Here is a 17,764-nt window from a genome sequence, read left to right as displayed (position 1 = left end):
CCACATTAGTCTCCAGAATCAGTACATGATGGCCAACTAAAATATCTGAATCCAAATATAGTTGTGATAGAATCTGTTTTTTGGGTAGTGGAATAAACTCCAGCGCAGTAGCTGCTGCTAAGATGGAAAGGTCAAGAGAGCGAGCTAAAACCACTTCGTAGCCCACAGATATTGATTTCTCCCACAGCAAAGTGTACTGTAGAAACATCTGGGGATGCTTCTGTGTGTTTTAACTCCACTTTGTTTTACACAATATCTGGCCTCTGCACCCCTCGGACCAAACTGAAGAGATTCTGCAGTACTCTCCTCTAGTTTGTTTGTGTGCTGATCAAACGCCACGCAGACGGAAGGGCACGCACACACACAAAAAAAACTGAAGGTCTGAACAACACACTGTGTGAGCCATCAGACAGCTGACGGTACGAGACACATCCACGAGGAGATACTCGAACACAGGATCTGCTGGCGCTTGAGTTGTCTAAGTATGTGGGAGAGTGTGTTTGAGTGTGTAAGCAGTTATCCTAACGCGAGTGTCCTCCCTCCTCGGCTTTGGTTCGTCATCAAGGCCAGCTGAGATGCAGCCTGCTTTTGTCTGGCTCAAACAATGGATGATACTGGCGTGAGTCACCCTCCACTCACTCACACACACGCACACACACACACACAAATCCATTCATCCATTAATGCCAGCAGGGAGAGCCGGCCAAACTCAAGTCATGATATGTCGCCATGAAGCACGCGTGATTAAATTTACACCTGCGGTCCATAATAGGAGTACAACTAACTATTATTTTCATCATTGATTAATCCAGCAGTTATTTTCTCGTTGAAGCGATTCATTGTGTAGTCTATAAGATGTTGTAATACTTCACAAAGAAGATAACTGGGTTATAAAATATCAATCCTGAATACATTAAGGATTAATGTTAGAAGTTAAAGAAACATCCACTCACTCAGTCTAAAATGATGTGATGTGAAGCTTAAGATGACAGTATTACACAATCTGCATCTTAAAGATAGAAAATGTAACATTCATGCGTAAAGATTTCCGGAGCTTCACAGAAAAACAGTGTTGCAGCATTCTTCTAAACAACTGAAGTGGATGGAGACGTGTTTTAAAATGTAAAAAGCAATTAAAAAAACATGAAATGTTTCCAGAAGTCACAAGATCCCAAATTGATTTAAAAAAGACCTTTATGTAAACTCTCGATGCGCTGTAATGCTCGAGCACCCACTTCAGGCAGGGTAGCATGCTTACGCTGTTAGCTTAGCAGCTAGCAGTCAAGATTGTGGCGGGAGAAAAAAAAGAGTGTAAATAACGTCTTTTCAAATCAATTTCGGATCTTGGAGCTATGTGGCATTTTTTGCTCAAAATGATTAATTGATTGTTAAAATAGTGTAATATTCTTTTGATTGAGTCCAAATCATTTTGATTTGAAACTTCAACACCAAAAACAGCCTCCTGTCTTTCATCCATCCGCCTAACAGTCTGTTCTCTCAGTCTCTTAATGTTTCCCTCATTGTGTCACTTTGCTCACAGGCGAATAACACCATGTTTTTGTAATGTGATCCGATTGTAAATCGGAGACACAGCTACTGTATCTTTACGTTTTCGGCTCTTGCAGCACAGTCAGCCAGCAAGACATTATCCCTCAGGGCTAACAAGCCTGTTCAACTGTCTGTTTTCACTGCACAGACGCAAATTAACGTGATGCTAATTGTCAGCCAGGGCCGGCTCTGTCTTTCTTCCACCATTTGCATTTAGCCCTCAATAGGCTCCTATATACTGTCCCAAGATTCATCCATTACTATATATATATATCTATACGTTTCCTCACTTCATCTCCTCTTGCAAATTCACTTTGTGTCACCATTTCTTCCACTTGTTTTCTCCCTCTCTTCTTCGACTACAGCAGCACGAGTTGGTCTATTACTGTATAATCTCTCCCGTATTGTCTCTGTTTGTATTGTGTTCAAAAGAGGAGCTCACACATATTTTGATTCTAAATGAAACCATCATCATAAATCCATCTCTGTCAAAGACACAAGAGCTTGTCACGGTGTGGATGGCAAGTTTTAAAGTGTGTCTCACAATGTCAAACACATTTAAATACTCTGACACATGGGATTATGTTGATTGATGTGGACGAGCGCTGAAGGACGTCCTGTAGGTTCTGGAGACGAGGCGAACCCCCGACACTGAGAGCTCCCGTTGGGACGCCCGCAGTCGGGGAGCCCCAGGCATGTGTCAGGGCTCACCAAAGGCAAATCACTGACCAAGGACGTGCTGCAACAGACACACACACACTGTTGTTCGAATACTGAAGCGTGGTCTTTTTAATGTGTGACGATGTAAAGGCGAAGACATGTAGATGAGGAGTGCCAGTGTGCACATGTATGAATTGTTAGTATAATGACCTACTGTGGTGCTGAGATTAGTTACGGCAGAGGAAACTGTGCGTTTCCCTTTTGTGATGTCTTCATGATACCACGCGGAAGAAAAAACACACCACAGTTTGTTCTGTCACATCTTTTTTTTTTTTTCCTGTTACTTTATTTTTCAGTTGCTTAGAAAAACAAACAAGAGCTCACAGATATTGCCAATCTACAGCTTGCCTGTGTGCCGACCCGGAGCTTCTTTTTTTTCTTTTTTCAAAATTCATTAGAGTATGCAAATGAAGGTGCGTCTCATTCAATCGTCGAGTGAGTCATGTGACCCGAGCAGAGGGGTCTAAGGGCACGCAGGGTGGGGGGCGGAGGCTCCAGTGCCACAGACGAGGAGGGGGGGGGGGAGATCCCCACCTGCCCCCATCTGCTGTGAGAGCGAGTCGCTCTTTGCATAATGGAAACTCACCGATGGGTTATTTTTTTTCTCTCTTCTCATGAACTAAAACACGGTAATACCACACTTACACACTTGCCAGCAAGCTAGGTATCACAACAGTTTCAGATGTCTTGAAAACCCACCAGACGGGAAAATATATATATAAATGAGCAAAATATAATTTAAATAGAAACCTAGACATAAAGACAAAAAAACAGAACAATAAATCACTTCTTAAGCAGACACACAGTTACAGACGATTAGGCTGCACCTCCACAAACATTTGTGAGCTTTAAAAATCACCCTTCTCATCTAACTAATCTTCTGGGTTGTGTTTCTACCACACAGGATCTTAATTCTTGATGCAAGACAGAGAAAATAATATAAAAACACTTAAAACTGCCCACAAATCCAATGGGAAACTAAGTATGTGTAACTCCCAAACAATGAGCTAGTTCCTGATAAAAATGCATGGGAAGGCCAACTTCTAGCCACACAGCCACAGTTTGTCCTGTGTTGCACTATCCCCCCATTCCTATTTGAATGTGTTTAAATACTTGTAAATATACTGTATGCAGACTATATATAGAGCCCATTTACAAATGGTACATGATTGGCTTGGTACGTCAATATCATAGTTCACACGTTAGCTGGAATAAGGGTCACATATGACTAGCTAATGAGGTCATACAATAATCTTTTCATCATTGTCATCTTCAAATACACAGGTTAATAGTCCTTTTTTTTCCTCCTCAAAAACAAAGCAAGATCAAATACAGTCGATATTAAACACTTGCAAAATGTCCACGGCAAAGAATGGCTTGAGTAGGAGAAATTTTGTCTCTCTGTGTGCCATGCTTGTTTTTTTGTTGTCACATCACTTTTTTTTTTTTTTTTTTTCCTTCAGCAACAGAATGATGTGAATAAGTCCAACTGTTCAGTCCTCTGCTGCCACAGGCCCCCGAAACAAGAGAGCTCCTATAAAAATGGATAATTGACAAGGCCACCAGTCCATTGAAACATCCTAAAAATTCCTCACTATGCTCAACTCACATCTCTCACTACTGAGATCTTTGATATTAATCCTCAAGCACTGTTTCAATTTAAAACTTTCGCTTTTTTTCTTCTTTTTGAACTCTAAAGCAAATCTCCTCCAAACAGTGCAAAACAAATCAAACCTGTGCAATAAGGCCTACTATTATTACCTCAGACATACATTGTATCATAAAAACGAGACTTCAAAATGAAACGACAACAGTAAAAACACTAAATGGTTAAAAAAATAATAATATAATATCATTGATGTGGTTAACAAAGCATGGACATGCACTGCTTAACAGAGGAGAAGAGACATTCCCCTGGAGGACAAAAACAAAAGAATTATCAGACAGCAGTTTTAATGCTTTTCTAATGCTGCCCCCCCATCCACCACCATCACCCACCACCCACCACCGCCGCAGTATTCCTACTGCTTCTGTTGGCGACACCGGGCCGAGCTCGGGGTGCCAGAGGGGGTGTGTTAGGAGTGTGTCGTCGTCTCACATGGGCTCAAGCAGCCATCTGCCACCCTACTCTAGCCAGCCTGATCCTTATCCTCAGTCCAGCCCGGCCCAGCAGGCCCGCTGTCTCATCTCCACAAAAAGGCTTCCTGCTGGGGGGTGTGGTGGTGGGGGAGCCGGGGGAAACAAAGGCAGGGAGGAGCTGTGGGAGCTGGGGAGCTCCACAGCTAAGGGCCCTTTGACCTGGTCCCTGGCCCGGTGGGGCAGACGGCCCAGACAGACAGCATCGTGTCTGCTCCCTGCCGCCTCCTCCTCCTCCTCCTCTCTCTTTTATCAGCCACACAGACCCCAGGGGCTGATGGAAAGACAGAAGAGGGGGAGGATGGTGGGCAAATGAACACAATGAAGAGACTGACACAGACTACCCTGACCCCCCTCCCTCCCTCCGTCCTCCATTCATCTTTGGGTACGGATCTCTCTATTCCCCATGGGCAGGCTGCTGCCCTCTCCTCCTCTCCCCTGTGTGACCCCACTCTTGTCTGTTCCCTCCTTTATCCCTCCGCCAGGCGAGCCCCCCACACTCTGTGTGGCCAAGCACGCCCCTACTGGCCATATATACGTTAGTGTTTCTCAATTGTGTGTCAGATTCTCATTGTTTGAATGCCACATGTAGTGTCAGAGCTAACTGTTTCTGGTTTGTTTGTGGCAGTGGAGAAATTATTGAAATGTACAGTTAAATAACCACGTAAAGCATGTTTTTATGTAGAGAGTGGCGTGATTATTAAATGTTTTGGTAAAACTCGAGGAAAATGTTCCTCTGGGTGTCGGGGGGGGGGGCTTGTCTCGTCTCCTCTCCTCTCCTCCTGCGGGGGAGCTGGCACCTAGGCAGTGGTGGTGAGCTTCTGGATGGTACGGTTGTAATATTGGGTGGTGAGAGCCTCCAGGGGGCTCCAGCGGTGAGCGTGCAGCTCGATGACCTCCATGAGGAGAGAGCGGGTCAGCTGGGACTCGGCCGGACAGAGCATCTTGTCCCTGACGGCTGCCAGGAGCTCCGTCATCATCTCTGGGAGCTGTTCTTCCAGGAGACGCCCCATGCTCTGCAACTAGAGGAGAGGAGAGAGGAGAGGGAGGGAGGAGGTCAGAGAAGGGGTGTGTGTGTCTCTCACTGAGAGCAAAACACAACGTCTGGCACCTTGTTACTGTGGATACTGTCAGACAGCAAAGGTTCACACACCCTCTGGCCATAGAGCTGTGTGTGTGTGTGAGCCTGCTGGTAAGTAATCAGGACAAGCAAAGGATGTGGTTGTGTTTGTGAGCATCTGGGAACTGTTTGCCAAGCAGAGCTCACCTGTCTCTGCTCTGTCTCTTTTTTTTTTTTTTCTTTTTTTTTTAATACATATTATCTCTGGTGGGAGTGAGCTTTCTGCTCCTGCAAAATGACCTGACCAGCTCTGTCTGATTTAATCCATAATTCTACTTAAATTCACCTGCACTGGTTTATTATTCATAACCCTCAGGAGACTGCTTTGGAATATCAAAGACGTGTGTTTTATGTTGTTATAAACAGTACATGCTGGAGAGCACTGTGCATTTAAATACAACATGGGCTCTGAGGGTTTCTGTTAGAATTTGTTTCTTATGTACATTTGTTCAGATGTTTTACTGGATTTAATTTAGTTGACCTTCTCTTACAGAGATTTAAAAAACTCAAGCATTACAGGTATCATATGGAGGATATGGACAGAATTCAAAGGTAGCTCCAAAAAGATTGGCCACAGCATCAACTGTTGCTCTTTGCTGACTATCTTTGGCTGTAGCTAGCAACCGTTAGCTATTTAACTTATGATTTAGTTAGCCGTGGAGCCAGTGAGTTTGTGACACTGAACTCGGACTGAAAGCAGCCACCAAGACTGACGTAGGTCAGTTTGACAGCAGGGAGATACAGCACGGAGATGATTTACAGCAGCTCTGACCAAGACTATGATCAGGTACAACAAATATTGTTAATATTTCCGATTTGTTGTGCTGTAGATCCTGGTCTTTTATTTTGAAAAAATTAACCAAATGCCGATCTGCTGTCTGACTGCCTGTCTGGCTCGATCTGCTCTGTGCAGCTTGATGCGGCTGCGGCCCGCTTCGGTCAAAAATACAGAGCAGAGCACAACAACGCTTCTAGGAAACGTGCTGTGGCGCAGGCGGTAGAACCACGGGCATTGTCTCGAACAGTTGGTTACTCTACGAATTGAGGATTTTATTCAATCAAACCAGAGGTGATGGAGACACAATACAGAGACATCTTTGACATCATGGCAACACTTGTTTCTTCACACTCTGTTGGAAAATGTTCATTTTTGCCATATTTTACAATTTGCTCTTTATGTGTGGGTGTATGTGTGTGGGGTTCATACCTCCATGGAGCAGCAGAGGACTGCGTCTTCCTTCACATCTGTGGACTCTAACAGCTAAAAGACACAAGAACAGACACTGTGAATATACTGCAAAGCAAAAAGCTGCACAAAGTAAAATAAATCCTGAGAAATTCAAATGTAGAAACATAAAGAAGTCCAGCACAGCGAGGCTTGTAGATATATAAATATATGTATATTTGGATAAATGCCACATGGGTTGGGAAGAGATTTAGCAAATGCAAGTGTTTGTGTGTGTTAATCAGTTCACAAGAGAAGGGAGAGAAAAAAAAAGAAAAAGACCTAATCCTGATTGTAAATATTTTCTACATTAACATTTTAAATCTTGGAAGTCAACACGCCAGGCTTTCATCCTGGCAAGCTAGCTAACCATCACACATCAAGGCTTGCTGTATATCCCCATATACACACAGACACACACACTGTACACACACAGCGTGGCCAAAAACAAACCGTGGAGCTGGTAAACATGCTAGCTGGCTTTTCTACCCGACGCTGGCCCCATGCACAGATGGGCATACAACTGGTACTTTCAAACAAAGCAGGGATGCACGGATGGCGACAAACGGAGTCAGACTGACACCATGTTGGACTATGAGCATGTGGTGGTGTCAGATTTCAGCAGAGAGGAATTTGGTTGAATACTCCTTTTCCAGCTCAACGGCTGTTTCCAAACTTTAAATGACCTGAAGCAGGTGAAGGAAGTAACAGGGAGTGTTGTTGCTGGAGTTATGTCTAATTAAACCTGCTGCACGATCAGCAAAATGAGGTATAAATACTGGGTACGGGCACACAGCTATGGAAAAGTTAGTGAGATCTTGAGGAGAATACACAGGATCTCAGTGTGTTTAAAAGCATAATCTGTGATTGTCATGTGAATTGAACAGGCAGAGTGACGAACCTACAGAGAATTATAACCCAAGTCTGCATCTCCCCTTGGCTCCACAGATTTGGAGCGTTTTACGGCTCATTGTTTAGCCGTCAATCAGCTGTTTTCAGTGAAAAGAAAATGTAAAAACACAACCTGCGACTAGCAGCTTTGCAGCTAACAAGCCAGATACGTCCGTCAAGAGGTGGTAGAGACCAAAAACAGAGCAAAAAGAGGGTCACAGGACTGGAATACAATTTAAGAGTCTCATCTAAAAAACACGTTTGATGCTCTCACAATTGTCACATTTCTACTAATGTACAGCTGTAGACCTGATTTACCTGTTGGAACACAGACTAAAGAAAATGACAGCTTAAGTTTAACCAAACTTGCAGTTAGTCCGAGATGTCACTGTTGGGTAGACTTAATTTATCAAAGAACTTATAGGTTGTGTGTTTGTTTCCCTGATTGTTTTTTTTTTAATTTTGCAGTCTACACAGTTTTCAGTAAAATGCAACTGAGAGATCACATTTAGAAACCCTTAATTCTCGGTCAAAGATCTTTTCATGTGACCCAAGACTGTGAAGAACTTTGTAAAGTCTAGCTGTATAGCTTGATTTAATAATGATGACTGAGATATTGTGCGATGATGGTTTACAGGTATATGTGCAGGCTCTATAAATAGCCACAGACATGTGTAACGAGGGTTGTTCCGGTGCCGTTGAAGAACCTCCTGATGAAACACAGTCGGTCAAACTGAATTGTGCTGCTTATTTTCTGTTCATCCTGGTCTAATGAGTGGTGGCGCGGACACAAGTATCAATATGCAAATGCACATTTAATGGCATTTCTACATCCATTAATTGATAATTGTGCAAGTGGAAATGAAACTTTTGCATGTGCACCCGTTTCACAATGATTCTGAATCATACAACAGAATCAGGCGTACGCACAGCTTTATGATTCTGACGAAAATAATACGAATGCATCTTCTGTCTGTGTGCGTACACAGAGATTTAGCAGTGAATCTACAAAAAGTTTTACGCGTCTGGCCCCAGAAACGTCAGATAGATTGGACCACCGTGTTTAACTATCAATCTTTGAACCTTACAGTTACAGCTGAGCATGTCTACAGATATAAACAAGTTTGTCGATTTCACATATCTCTGCAGTTTTCTACCTAAGTGACAGCCATTAGGTCTATTGGACTTCATCGGTTGGCAAGAAACATAACACCAATTGAATAATTAATACTTCTTACATAACTGATGGACGTGTAAATAAGCACCTTTTTGCTAACAAGCTTGCCAAATCAACATTAAAGGATATCAATGTTGTGTTCACGACTTGTTTCTGCTGCATCCAATTAGCAGAAAACAGTTACTGCCCAATTAAATCAAAAGGATCAAACTAACCTCCTGCATGCGTACAAGCCAAATACTAACAGAACCCCATACACAAACTAAATCATGTTTAAACACTTGCTTTAAGAAAGAAAAAACAACTGAATCTCGATAACTGAAAAAGAAACCACCATCTGATGCTGCGGTCCACACTCAGTACCAGCTGGCCTGTTATTTCCACACTGTAAGCTTAATGGTATTCCACCTATCACTCAGGCCCAGCAGTTGCGCAGACGTCAGCTCCTCAGTATGCTCAGACGGGTGTGGTGACAGTGTGGCTGTTTGATGTGGGAACTCAAGTCCCGTCATTTCCAGAGTCGGAGAGCGATGTGACAAGCAGGATTAGCTCATAATGAGTTCTCTGGGGAGCCCAGGGACGAGTTTTTGCTCAGTGCATTTAAAACGATCTAATCTATAGTCGTCTATAATCACTTCTCCTATGCACTGCGATCACTGTTTTTTTCCCTCTCTGTTCTCCAATGAGACAACTCTCCTCTGCTGCTCCATAACCTTCAGGAGAAATGGTGTCTGTGAGACTACCAAACGCACACACAGTCTCTCTGCTGGAGCTGAAAACAGCCAGATCTCTGGTTAGTTACATCATCAACAAACAGAGCTGGCTGCACTGGGAAACCTTGATTTGCATTTACAGTGTTTTCATTCAAAAGACATTTGATCAGGAACATAAAACGCAACACAAACTGGGACAGCTGTGATCCTCGTGCAGCGCTGAATGAAGAAACAACACCTCGAGTGACTCAATGAAGTCGACCAGAAAAACATCCTTAAAAACAAACCATCTATCTGTCTGTCACTTTGACTTGAACTCATGTATATTTGTATATGTTGAGACATGTCATCATACTGCTGGCTAAAAAGAAAAGACAGGGTGTACACGTGTAGAGAGAAAAACATGTTTCATCAGGATACTAATGACACAGAGTGCTCAAAGTTAAAATTATTTCTACTTCAACTTTAACTTGGTGTCCAATAGTTGCATAGCAACAGCGGGTCTGGCGTCAGGACCAGCACTTCCCTTAGTTTCATTACATAATATTACTCTATTTCTATCGCCTCAGTGCTGTACTTTATCGAACGCTTAACAAAACGGCCTATAAATACAACTTAATGTAAAATATAACACACTTACTGAAAGGCTTGATGCTCAGAATATTTAAGGGAAAGATTTTTTTGAGCACACTTACATAATCATTGTCTGAATATACTGTGGGTTGACTGTCTCTGACTGTGAGGGCGAATGCTGATTTTAGATACCAAGGCAATGTTTAAATAGCGTGCAACTGATGAAGGCCTTTCTGGGCATGCGGGTCATTCACTTCAATAAAAGATGGTTTTATTCAAGGGTGCCCAAACTTTTTTCACTTAGAGGGCCAAAAGCATGGATACACACACAAATTTAGAAATAATGTCTGGATATAAGTCTGGTTTGGTCCTATCAATTGACATGGTGCTTTCAGTGAAAATATAGTGTAAAAATAAGTGATAATAAGTGATGAACCTACTGTCTGCGTTGGGGCTCTGTGTCCTGTTAATAGGATTTGTTATTTAATTGACTTCAATCAACACAGAGGCCATTTGAAAAAAACATTCATTCAGCTTACATTAACTGTTAGGCTTGAGTCGGGTTCGAGTCAGACTCGGTTACTACTCTTTCAGACAGAAAAATGAGCTCAGTTAAATAGTATTTTATTCCTACAGATTTCAAGAGCATTTTTACCTCCCAAACAATTCTTTCCCCTACAGATATCAGGGACCGGTGTATAAATTTACACTGGAGCCGTTACTTCCCTGTTGTTCCCTGTGCTGTTTTCATTTGATCCTGCACTTTGAAACGTTTGGTTTCAATATGAGCTCTTTAGATTAATCACTGATCATCCTTCTCACACTTAATAATAACGACTTAGATATCACAGCGATGATGGTAAACAGGTAAATGTGTGGGTGCTGTAAATATCCTCAGCTGTGCTTAAGAGTCTGTTGGAGAACTTTGCTGATGAAACAGTCAGTTGTACTTTTTCTTCTTTGCTGTTCTTCTTATCGACCAGTCTAATGAGTAGTGGAACGGGCACAGGTATTGATATGCAAACAGATGTTTAATGGATAATTGTGGGAGTGGAAATCAAGCTTGTACTTGTGTTGTTTCTGCAATGGTTGAGATTTATAAAACAGAATCAGGCGTACATCCAGCTTTAGAAATCTGGTGAAAAGAATGTGTATGCATATTTCTGTCTTTGTGCGTACAACAGTTTTAGCTGTGCCAAATCAAACCTGTCCATCAGATCTGGTTTAATCGGACAATTTGAATGCCCTGGTATCTGCCTTCTCATTTCCAATAATCATTAGGCTGTTTCTCCTTACAAAAGAAATATTTTTCTTCATTCCCTCTGTGTTTTTTTAATGTAAGATGTTACAAAAAGAATCCAGTGTCTTCATCTTTCACGTGCAGCCTAGTCCAGGATGTGATTTACATAGTTTTATACTCTGGTCTGGGTAAATATTCATTCCTGATTTGCCAGATTTAAACTGTGTAATGCACATGTTCTCCGGCTCAATCACACTCACCACAAAGTTTCTTAACAACCGACAGTATGTAACCACAGTAACATGCTGAAACAGCAGCAAGACCAACAAACAAAAGGAAGCAGAAGAAAGGAAAAAGCTTTGCTTCGCTGATTTCATACATTTTATAGACCAAACAAATGATTGATTAATAAAGAAAATATTCAACAGATTAATCAACAATGAAAATAATCATTAGTTGCTGCCCTAAATACAATCAATGTGTTTCTGATTACATTGTTTACAAGATCGTCATAGATCTAGCCTCTTAATTTTGCACCAAATTGATGTATTTAACTTTAAAATGTACAAACTCTTCTTTCGGGGGACCCAAACATCCTGTGGGAAACACCGTCAAACACATAATTATACACATAATTTGACATTGTTCCTAGTTGCGTTGCGTTCATCAAGCCCCACGAGGCTTCATGTGACGCTGCTGATGCTGGAAAATGGATGTGTGTTTGTTTATTTCTGCCTGGTTACACTGGACGTCCACACCCTTGGTCCTGCTGCCGGGCCTTCTGCTGAGATAGTGCCCCGGGCATACACTCAGACAGGGCGTGGATGGCATTAAATTGAGTTGATTGTTGTGTTCTGAGTGCCAGACCGGCAGAGGTGTGGACGTGGGTGGCAAACTACCTGGCCTCAACCCTGCCATTATTTCTTTTCTACTTCTCAAACTACACATTAAAAACAATTTTCACTCCCAGATTCTGTCATCTCCCCCTCCCTCCTCTGCTCTCCTCTACCTGTTCTGCCGCGAGTACACTTCCTCTACACTAACTGTCAACCTGACCGCAGTCTCCTCTGCTTCCTCTCACCTCTTCTCTCTCCCCTCCCCTCGCTCGCTTCCCCTTTCAGTATCCCATCTGTCGTTAACCACTTCTGTTTCGTGGCTTGTCTGCTGTGGCTCCACTGGAGTGTGTGTAACAGAGCATGACCAGCTGATGAGAACTGAACCTGGGGTCACATATTTTCCTGGAACTGACGGTGTCCTGACTGGTTGCACCACTAACCAAGCCCCGCTGTGGTGTCTGGAGTCTAGACTAGGTCTGGCCAAAAACAGGAAATTCTGTCCTGGTGCACGTATCGATCTAAACGGACCAGATACACAGATGCAACTGAACCTTTCTCTCACTGGAACTCATGGATGGGATTGGATTGATTGGTTATTGATAGAGGTGCACCGATGCAATATTCTTGGGCAATGCCGATTTCTTTTTTTGTTATAAAGCAACATAATGTAACTCTTTACCATAAAAAGACAGATTCAAAATCATATTGATGGTACAGTGTCTTGTAATAGGGTGAATGGTGTCTCTGTCTCAGCCACTCTGCCCCCATCACTTGTTTCTGCCGTACATAACTTCAGTGAGAGGGTAGGATCACAGCGTTACACGCATGTTTACTTCAAGATACAAGTTTTCAACACATAACATTGTTATGATGTAATGAGTTTTGTTTATAGTCAGCACCTACATTACATCTGACAAATTGTTACAGAGCTGGGATTTGTATTTACGACAGATGTGTTGCAATAGAAACTGTGGGGGGTGCTAAATCGACATAATTTCGACATAATTTCGACATAATGTTGCTTTAAGTCTAACCTGTTACTGAAATGTCTGAGTGGATTTTAGCTCCCTCTCATAAGAATTTATGCAGTGTATACTGGTATAACCGGGACTCTTATTGTGAAAGGTAAACAGATGTGCGTGTGTCAACTTGCTTTCAGAGAGGAGACAAAAACGCAGCTAGTACTGGTGTATCAATACTGCAATAAATTCGTTTTGAAACCATTTTAAAGATCATTTTTACACTCATCATTACACAGATCATTATATTGAATCATTATTTATTAATATTTCGATATATTTGACAACACTTCTGTGCTGCAATTGACACGTGAGCGGAATAAAAAGTTTGCTGTTTTGGTTCAGACTACAGATTCTTATCGTCAAAGTAAATGCGCAATTCATAACCCTTGGCTCCAGTTTCCACGGCCAGCATGTGTGTGCAAATGCGACCGATCGTTGCATCTCTAGTTATTCATTTTCTTATTGATTAAAAAGAGAAGAAAAAAAACAGGTGTAGATGTGGATACAGACCTCTCGTAGGCAGGTGTAGATGGGACACACCAGCACCCTGAAAGGCTCCCCGGAGCTGCTCCTCATGGTACCGAACACCTCACACAAGAAGGTGATGAAACCTAACCACCTCTCCACGTCTGACTGCTGGAGCTCGTCTCGACGGGCGAAGTCCCTCTGTTGGGAGGAAAAAAACACTTACAGTTGAGTTTGGAAAACACACTAAAACACTAGAGTCTGTCCAGCTTTTGTAAATGTGTAATACAAGTTCTGAGTAGGCGGTAGGCGAGAGGATATTTAAGTGTTTCATAAATTCATCAGCAGTGGTGGTAATCGCCATTAACATCTCTGCTATCTCTCTGATGGGAGTTTTTGTAGGTGGCACACGTATTAACCTTGCAGCTTAGAGTACTTAAAGCTAAAAAGCAGTTGAAAAACACATTAAACAAATTCATGAATTTCTTTTATCTGCCAGGAGTGGAGGAGAATATGTTAATTTGGTTTGAAAGTGAAGGGGTAGTGAACTGTGTCAGTGCTGTGAAAGTGTGGGGGTTAATATGGGTTAATGCTTAATGTGCACTTGTGAAGATGTTATACGGCGGGTTAAACTGAAACTTTATCAACAGTCACAGTGCTTCACATTTTTCTGCCCGTTACTGTGGACTGAAGTGCGATGGAAACACGAGCAGCTTATATTCTCACAGGCTCGCACACTGAAGGCTTCTTGTACGCAGACGTACACAGAATATACAATTGTCAAAACAAACATACCACGCACACTGACAAACAACTACACACGGCTCCTCCACCTCCAAGGACATCGCCACTGGGTTTTGACAGTTAAACAACAAGTCAGTGCAGCAAAATGGCAACATAAATACATATAGCAAAACACAGCAAGAGAAAAGACGAGCTTATTTAATAAAAGAGGATGATGAGGAAGGTGCCAACAGCATTAGCGAGGCCACATGCAACAGTCTGGCTAATCAAAGCAACAACAAACCCCGACGCTTCTCTTTTAATAAGCAGCGTGGTCACAAACTAATTGCCCCCACATTGAGATCCAGGGGTCTGGAAGCAACAATCTGTAATGACAGCCTTCAGGAGCCCACTTATGACATTTTAAAATGTTTTAAAGCAAAAAGCCAAAATGTCAGAGACAGGGAGGGGGTCCCGAATTGGCAGGCTGGGAAATGAGAAAATAAAAGAAGAGGAGGGACCACACAGCGGTGAAAAAAGGGGGGGGGGGGGGGGGGGGGGGGGGGATTAATGAAAAATGGAGAAAGGGGGTTAAAGGATTAAAGCGGGATTCACTGCTGCTGAGTCCAGGATAAAATTACAAAAAACATGTAAAGGAAGAGGTGTTTGAATGGAAAAACACAAAAACAAAGGGAGGAGAAAAAAGTGTAAAGAGCATCTGCAGGAAAAATAAACAGAAGTGAACATGACCAGCAGGCAGCAGGTGGTTTAACATTTCAAACCTTCTTCTAGACCCTCAGGATGGAGCGAGGGGTGAACGGGAGGAGCATGGTTAGAAAAAGAGAGCGAGGGGGAAAGTGTGCAGGGAGAAGTTGCGAGGCACTGGCCCGTGTCGTTCAGGGTGAGGGGAGGCAATAAGACTGGGGGGAGCGCGGTAATAGAGAGCTCATGAGGGACGAGGAGGGGGAGAGAGAGAGGGAGAGAGAGAGAGGGGTAGTGAAATATACAACGGCTGAGAGGATGTTTTCATCATGTGTGCAAGACTGGAACTGTGCAGTTAAGTGAAGGGATGGAGGGTGAAGGGAACGAGGGGGGAGGAACGGGTCTCTCTCTCCCCTGGGTGTTTAGATTAGCTGCTCTGCTCGCTGACATTTACTGTACAAAATCACTACGACATCACACACATAGTTGGTTTCCACCTGAAAGTGCTTTCTCGTAAAACTAAGGTGGAATCAAACTGCGGAAATTACAGAGAGGATTTTGTTAAAACATACAGAGTAAAAACTAACACACAAACAAGCTTTAAAAGGTCGTTTGAGGTCATCTTGTTCACAGTAATTAATGTATTTTTTGGGGATATTTAGGTTGAAGGAAGGAAGGAAGGAAGGAAGGAAGGAAGAAAGAAAGAAAGAAAGAAAGAAAGAAAGAAAGAAAGAAAGAAAGAAAGAAAGAAAGAAAGAAAGAAAGAAAGATAGAGAATTTCAGTAATTTTTCAAGTAAAGTTGTCAAACATTTCCTGGTTCCAGCTTCTTAAATGTAAAGATTTCCTGTTTTTCTTGGTCATCTATGATAGTAAATGAGTCTTTGCCAAACCAACAGTCTACATCCAATGATATTTAATTTTCAATTCTATAAAAGACAGAGAAAAGCAGCTGGAACAACAGTGCACTTGACCTTTTTGCATGAGTGTTTGATTTTTGATTGACTTAACATTTCAAGACCAAGGCCCAGATCACACAGAGTCATCACTACAGGCGTACCTGCTTCAAAAACGCCTTGAAAAAGTGTGTTTTGGGTAGCATTGTGCACCTGTGGAGCAGGCATGCATGCACAACTGGTGATCATACTACTTCATTAATGGAAAAAAAGCAGGGTGATTCCATGCCCAGTGCAGCTGAAAGCTGCTAGGAAAAGGTGTCACAGGTGCAAGAGGAGAGTGCACCCTAGGCGCGCTGTACCAGAACAGTGGTTTTGTTGGCGACGCGTTTCTAGTGAAGCGTCTTGGTATATTCAGCCCCTAATTGTGACTTAATTGTAAATCAATTGTTGCTGATAGTTTACTTGCAGACTAGTCCAAGTGTTGTGAGATCAAGCTGTAATGGAGCCAACACACACAAGAAAGCATCAGAATATAATAAAATATCTAAGTGCATAAAACAATTTACGGAAGACACTTTTTCCTCTAATTTGAAACTGAAGCTGACAAGATCCGCTCTGCACAGACAGAAGCAGAGACAGTCATATCACTGTGGTCATTTTCTTTTAACCATGGTGTGGCTGCTCTGCCAGCTCATTACCACGACAGCAGCCTGTTGCACAATGACTAGCCAGTCTCCTACAGCAACAAAGCAGTTACTTCAGTAAAAGTAGAAATATCACAATATACTTTCCTGTTAGTTTCGTTGAGAGAAAAGTTACAACTGTATCATCCTTTTTGGTGACCTCAGGTAAATCCCACATACCATTTCTGGACTCTGGTTGACAAATACCCTGGTACTGACCCATCTGTGAATAGCTAATAATCAGTCTAACTGCATCTAAACTGTGTCTTTGTAAGAGATAACTGCTAAGAGTTATTTGAACACTGAAAGAGAAAACAGTGAAGATACCCTCCCCTCCTTTTACCTGCAGCATGTTGAGGAGCAGCGATCTGAACTTGGTCCCCTCCACCATGAACAGCGCCATCTTGTCACAGAGCTTGGCGGCTGTGGCGGCGAAGCTCCTGTCTGACACGGCCTTGGAGTAGATGGCGCTGACCACCTGAGACAGGGTCTCCTCTGACCGCGCTGATAGCTGAGCCTCCTCCATGAAAGACGCCAGCTGCTGCTCCACGCCGCTGCTGTTGCTCCTCATGCTGTTGAGGAGGTCCACCAGCCGGTCCATTCTCTGTGAGCCGGAGCCTGATGCCTCCACACGGGCCTCCTCCTGAGGTGGGAGATGGGATGAATTGTGATGATACAGTATTCACTGTCGACAAAGGTCTGCCTACCACTTAGGTGTTTTTTGTTTAAGTGAGAAAGGAAAAATAAATGTGTGAGGTAATTTTTTTTCACACACATAAAGGTGAGACAAGTCAATTAAACTGTATATTTCATAGTTCGTAGGGTAACTTTCTATTTTTAAGGTAGTAGTTCTCTAGTTAGAAAAGCATGCGTGTATACAGTGGCCAGTAGAGGCCTGAAGGGAGGGGGTGGGTTAGATACTTTTAAAACTTAGCTTGCTCTTGCTGGTTTCTGCAACCTTACCAATCCCAGCTTTAGAACAGTTAATTATCTAAAAGCATGTATTGTTTTAGTTGTTTTGGTTTGTTTGAACTGTCAGTGTTTAAGTTGGTCAAGTGTGCAGTTGTGCTGCTACCAATTGAAGTAAAAGAAG

At 42.6% G+C, this 17,764-nt stretch overlaps 1 protein-coding gene across 2 annotated transcripts in view; it reads right to left on the bottom strand.

Moving 5' to 3' along the window:
* Positions 1–3,729: 3,729 nt before the first annotated feature.
* ctif (CBP80/20-dependent translation initiation factor) overlaps positions 3,730–17,764 on the bottom strand; it is a 57,279-nt gene continuing 43,244 nt past the window's right edge. The window contains exons 10-13 of one of the 2 annotated variants that reach the window (XM_073478577.1): positions 17,015–17,314; positions 13,712–13,867; positions 6,732–6,785; positions 3,730–5,426 (exon numbers count right to left, since the gene is read on the bottom strand). In XM_073478577.1, the coding sequence (XP_073334678.1) occupies positions 5,205–5,426; positions 6,732–6,785; positions 13,712–13,867; positions 17,015–17,314 (732 nt within the window). In that variant the 3' untranslated portion in view covers positions 3,730–5,204. The remainder of the gene's footprint in view (positions 5,427–6,731; positions 6,786–13,711; positions 13,868–17,014; positions 17,315–17,764) is intronic. The other variant, XM_073478576.1, reaches the window with a different exon arrangement.

The sequence above is a fragment of the Pagrus major genome, chromosome 12, assembly GCF_040436345.1.
Source record: "Pagrus major chromosome 12, Pma_NU_1.0".
NCBI classification, from domain to species: Eukaryota; Metazoa; Chordata; class Actinopteri; order Spariformes; family Sparidae; genus Pagrus; species Pagrus major.
This window is presented reverse-complemented; position numbering and strand designations above follow the sequence as displayed.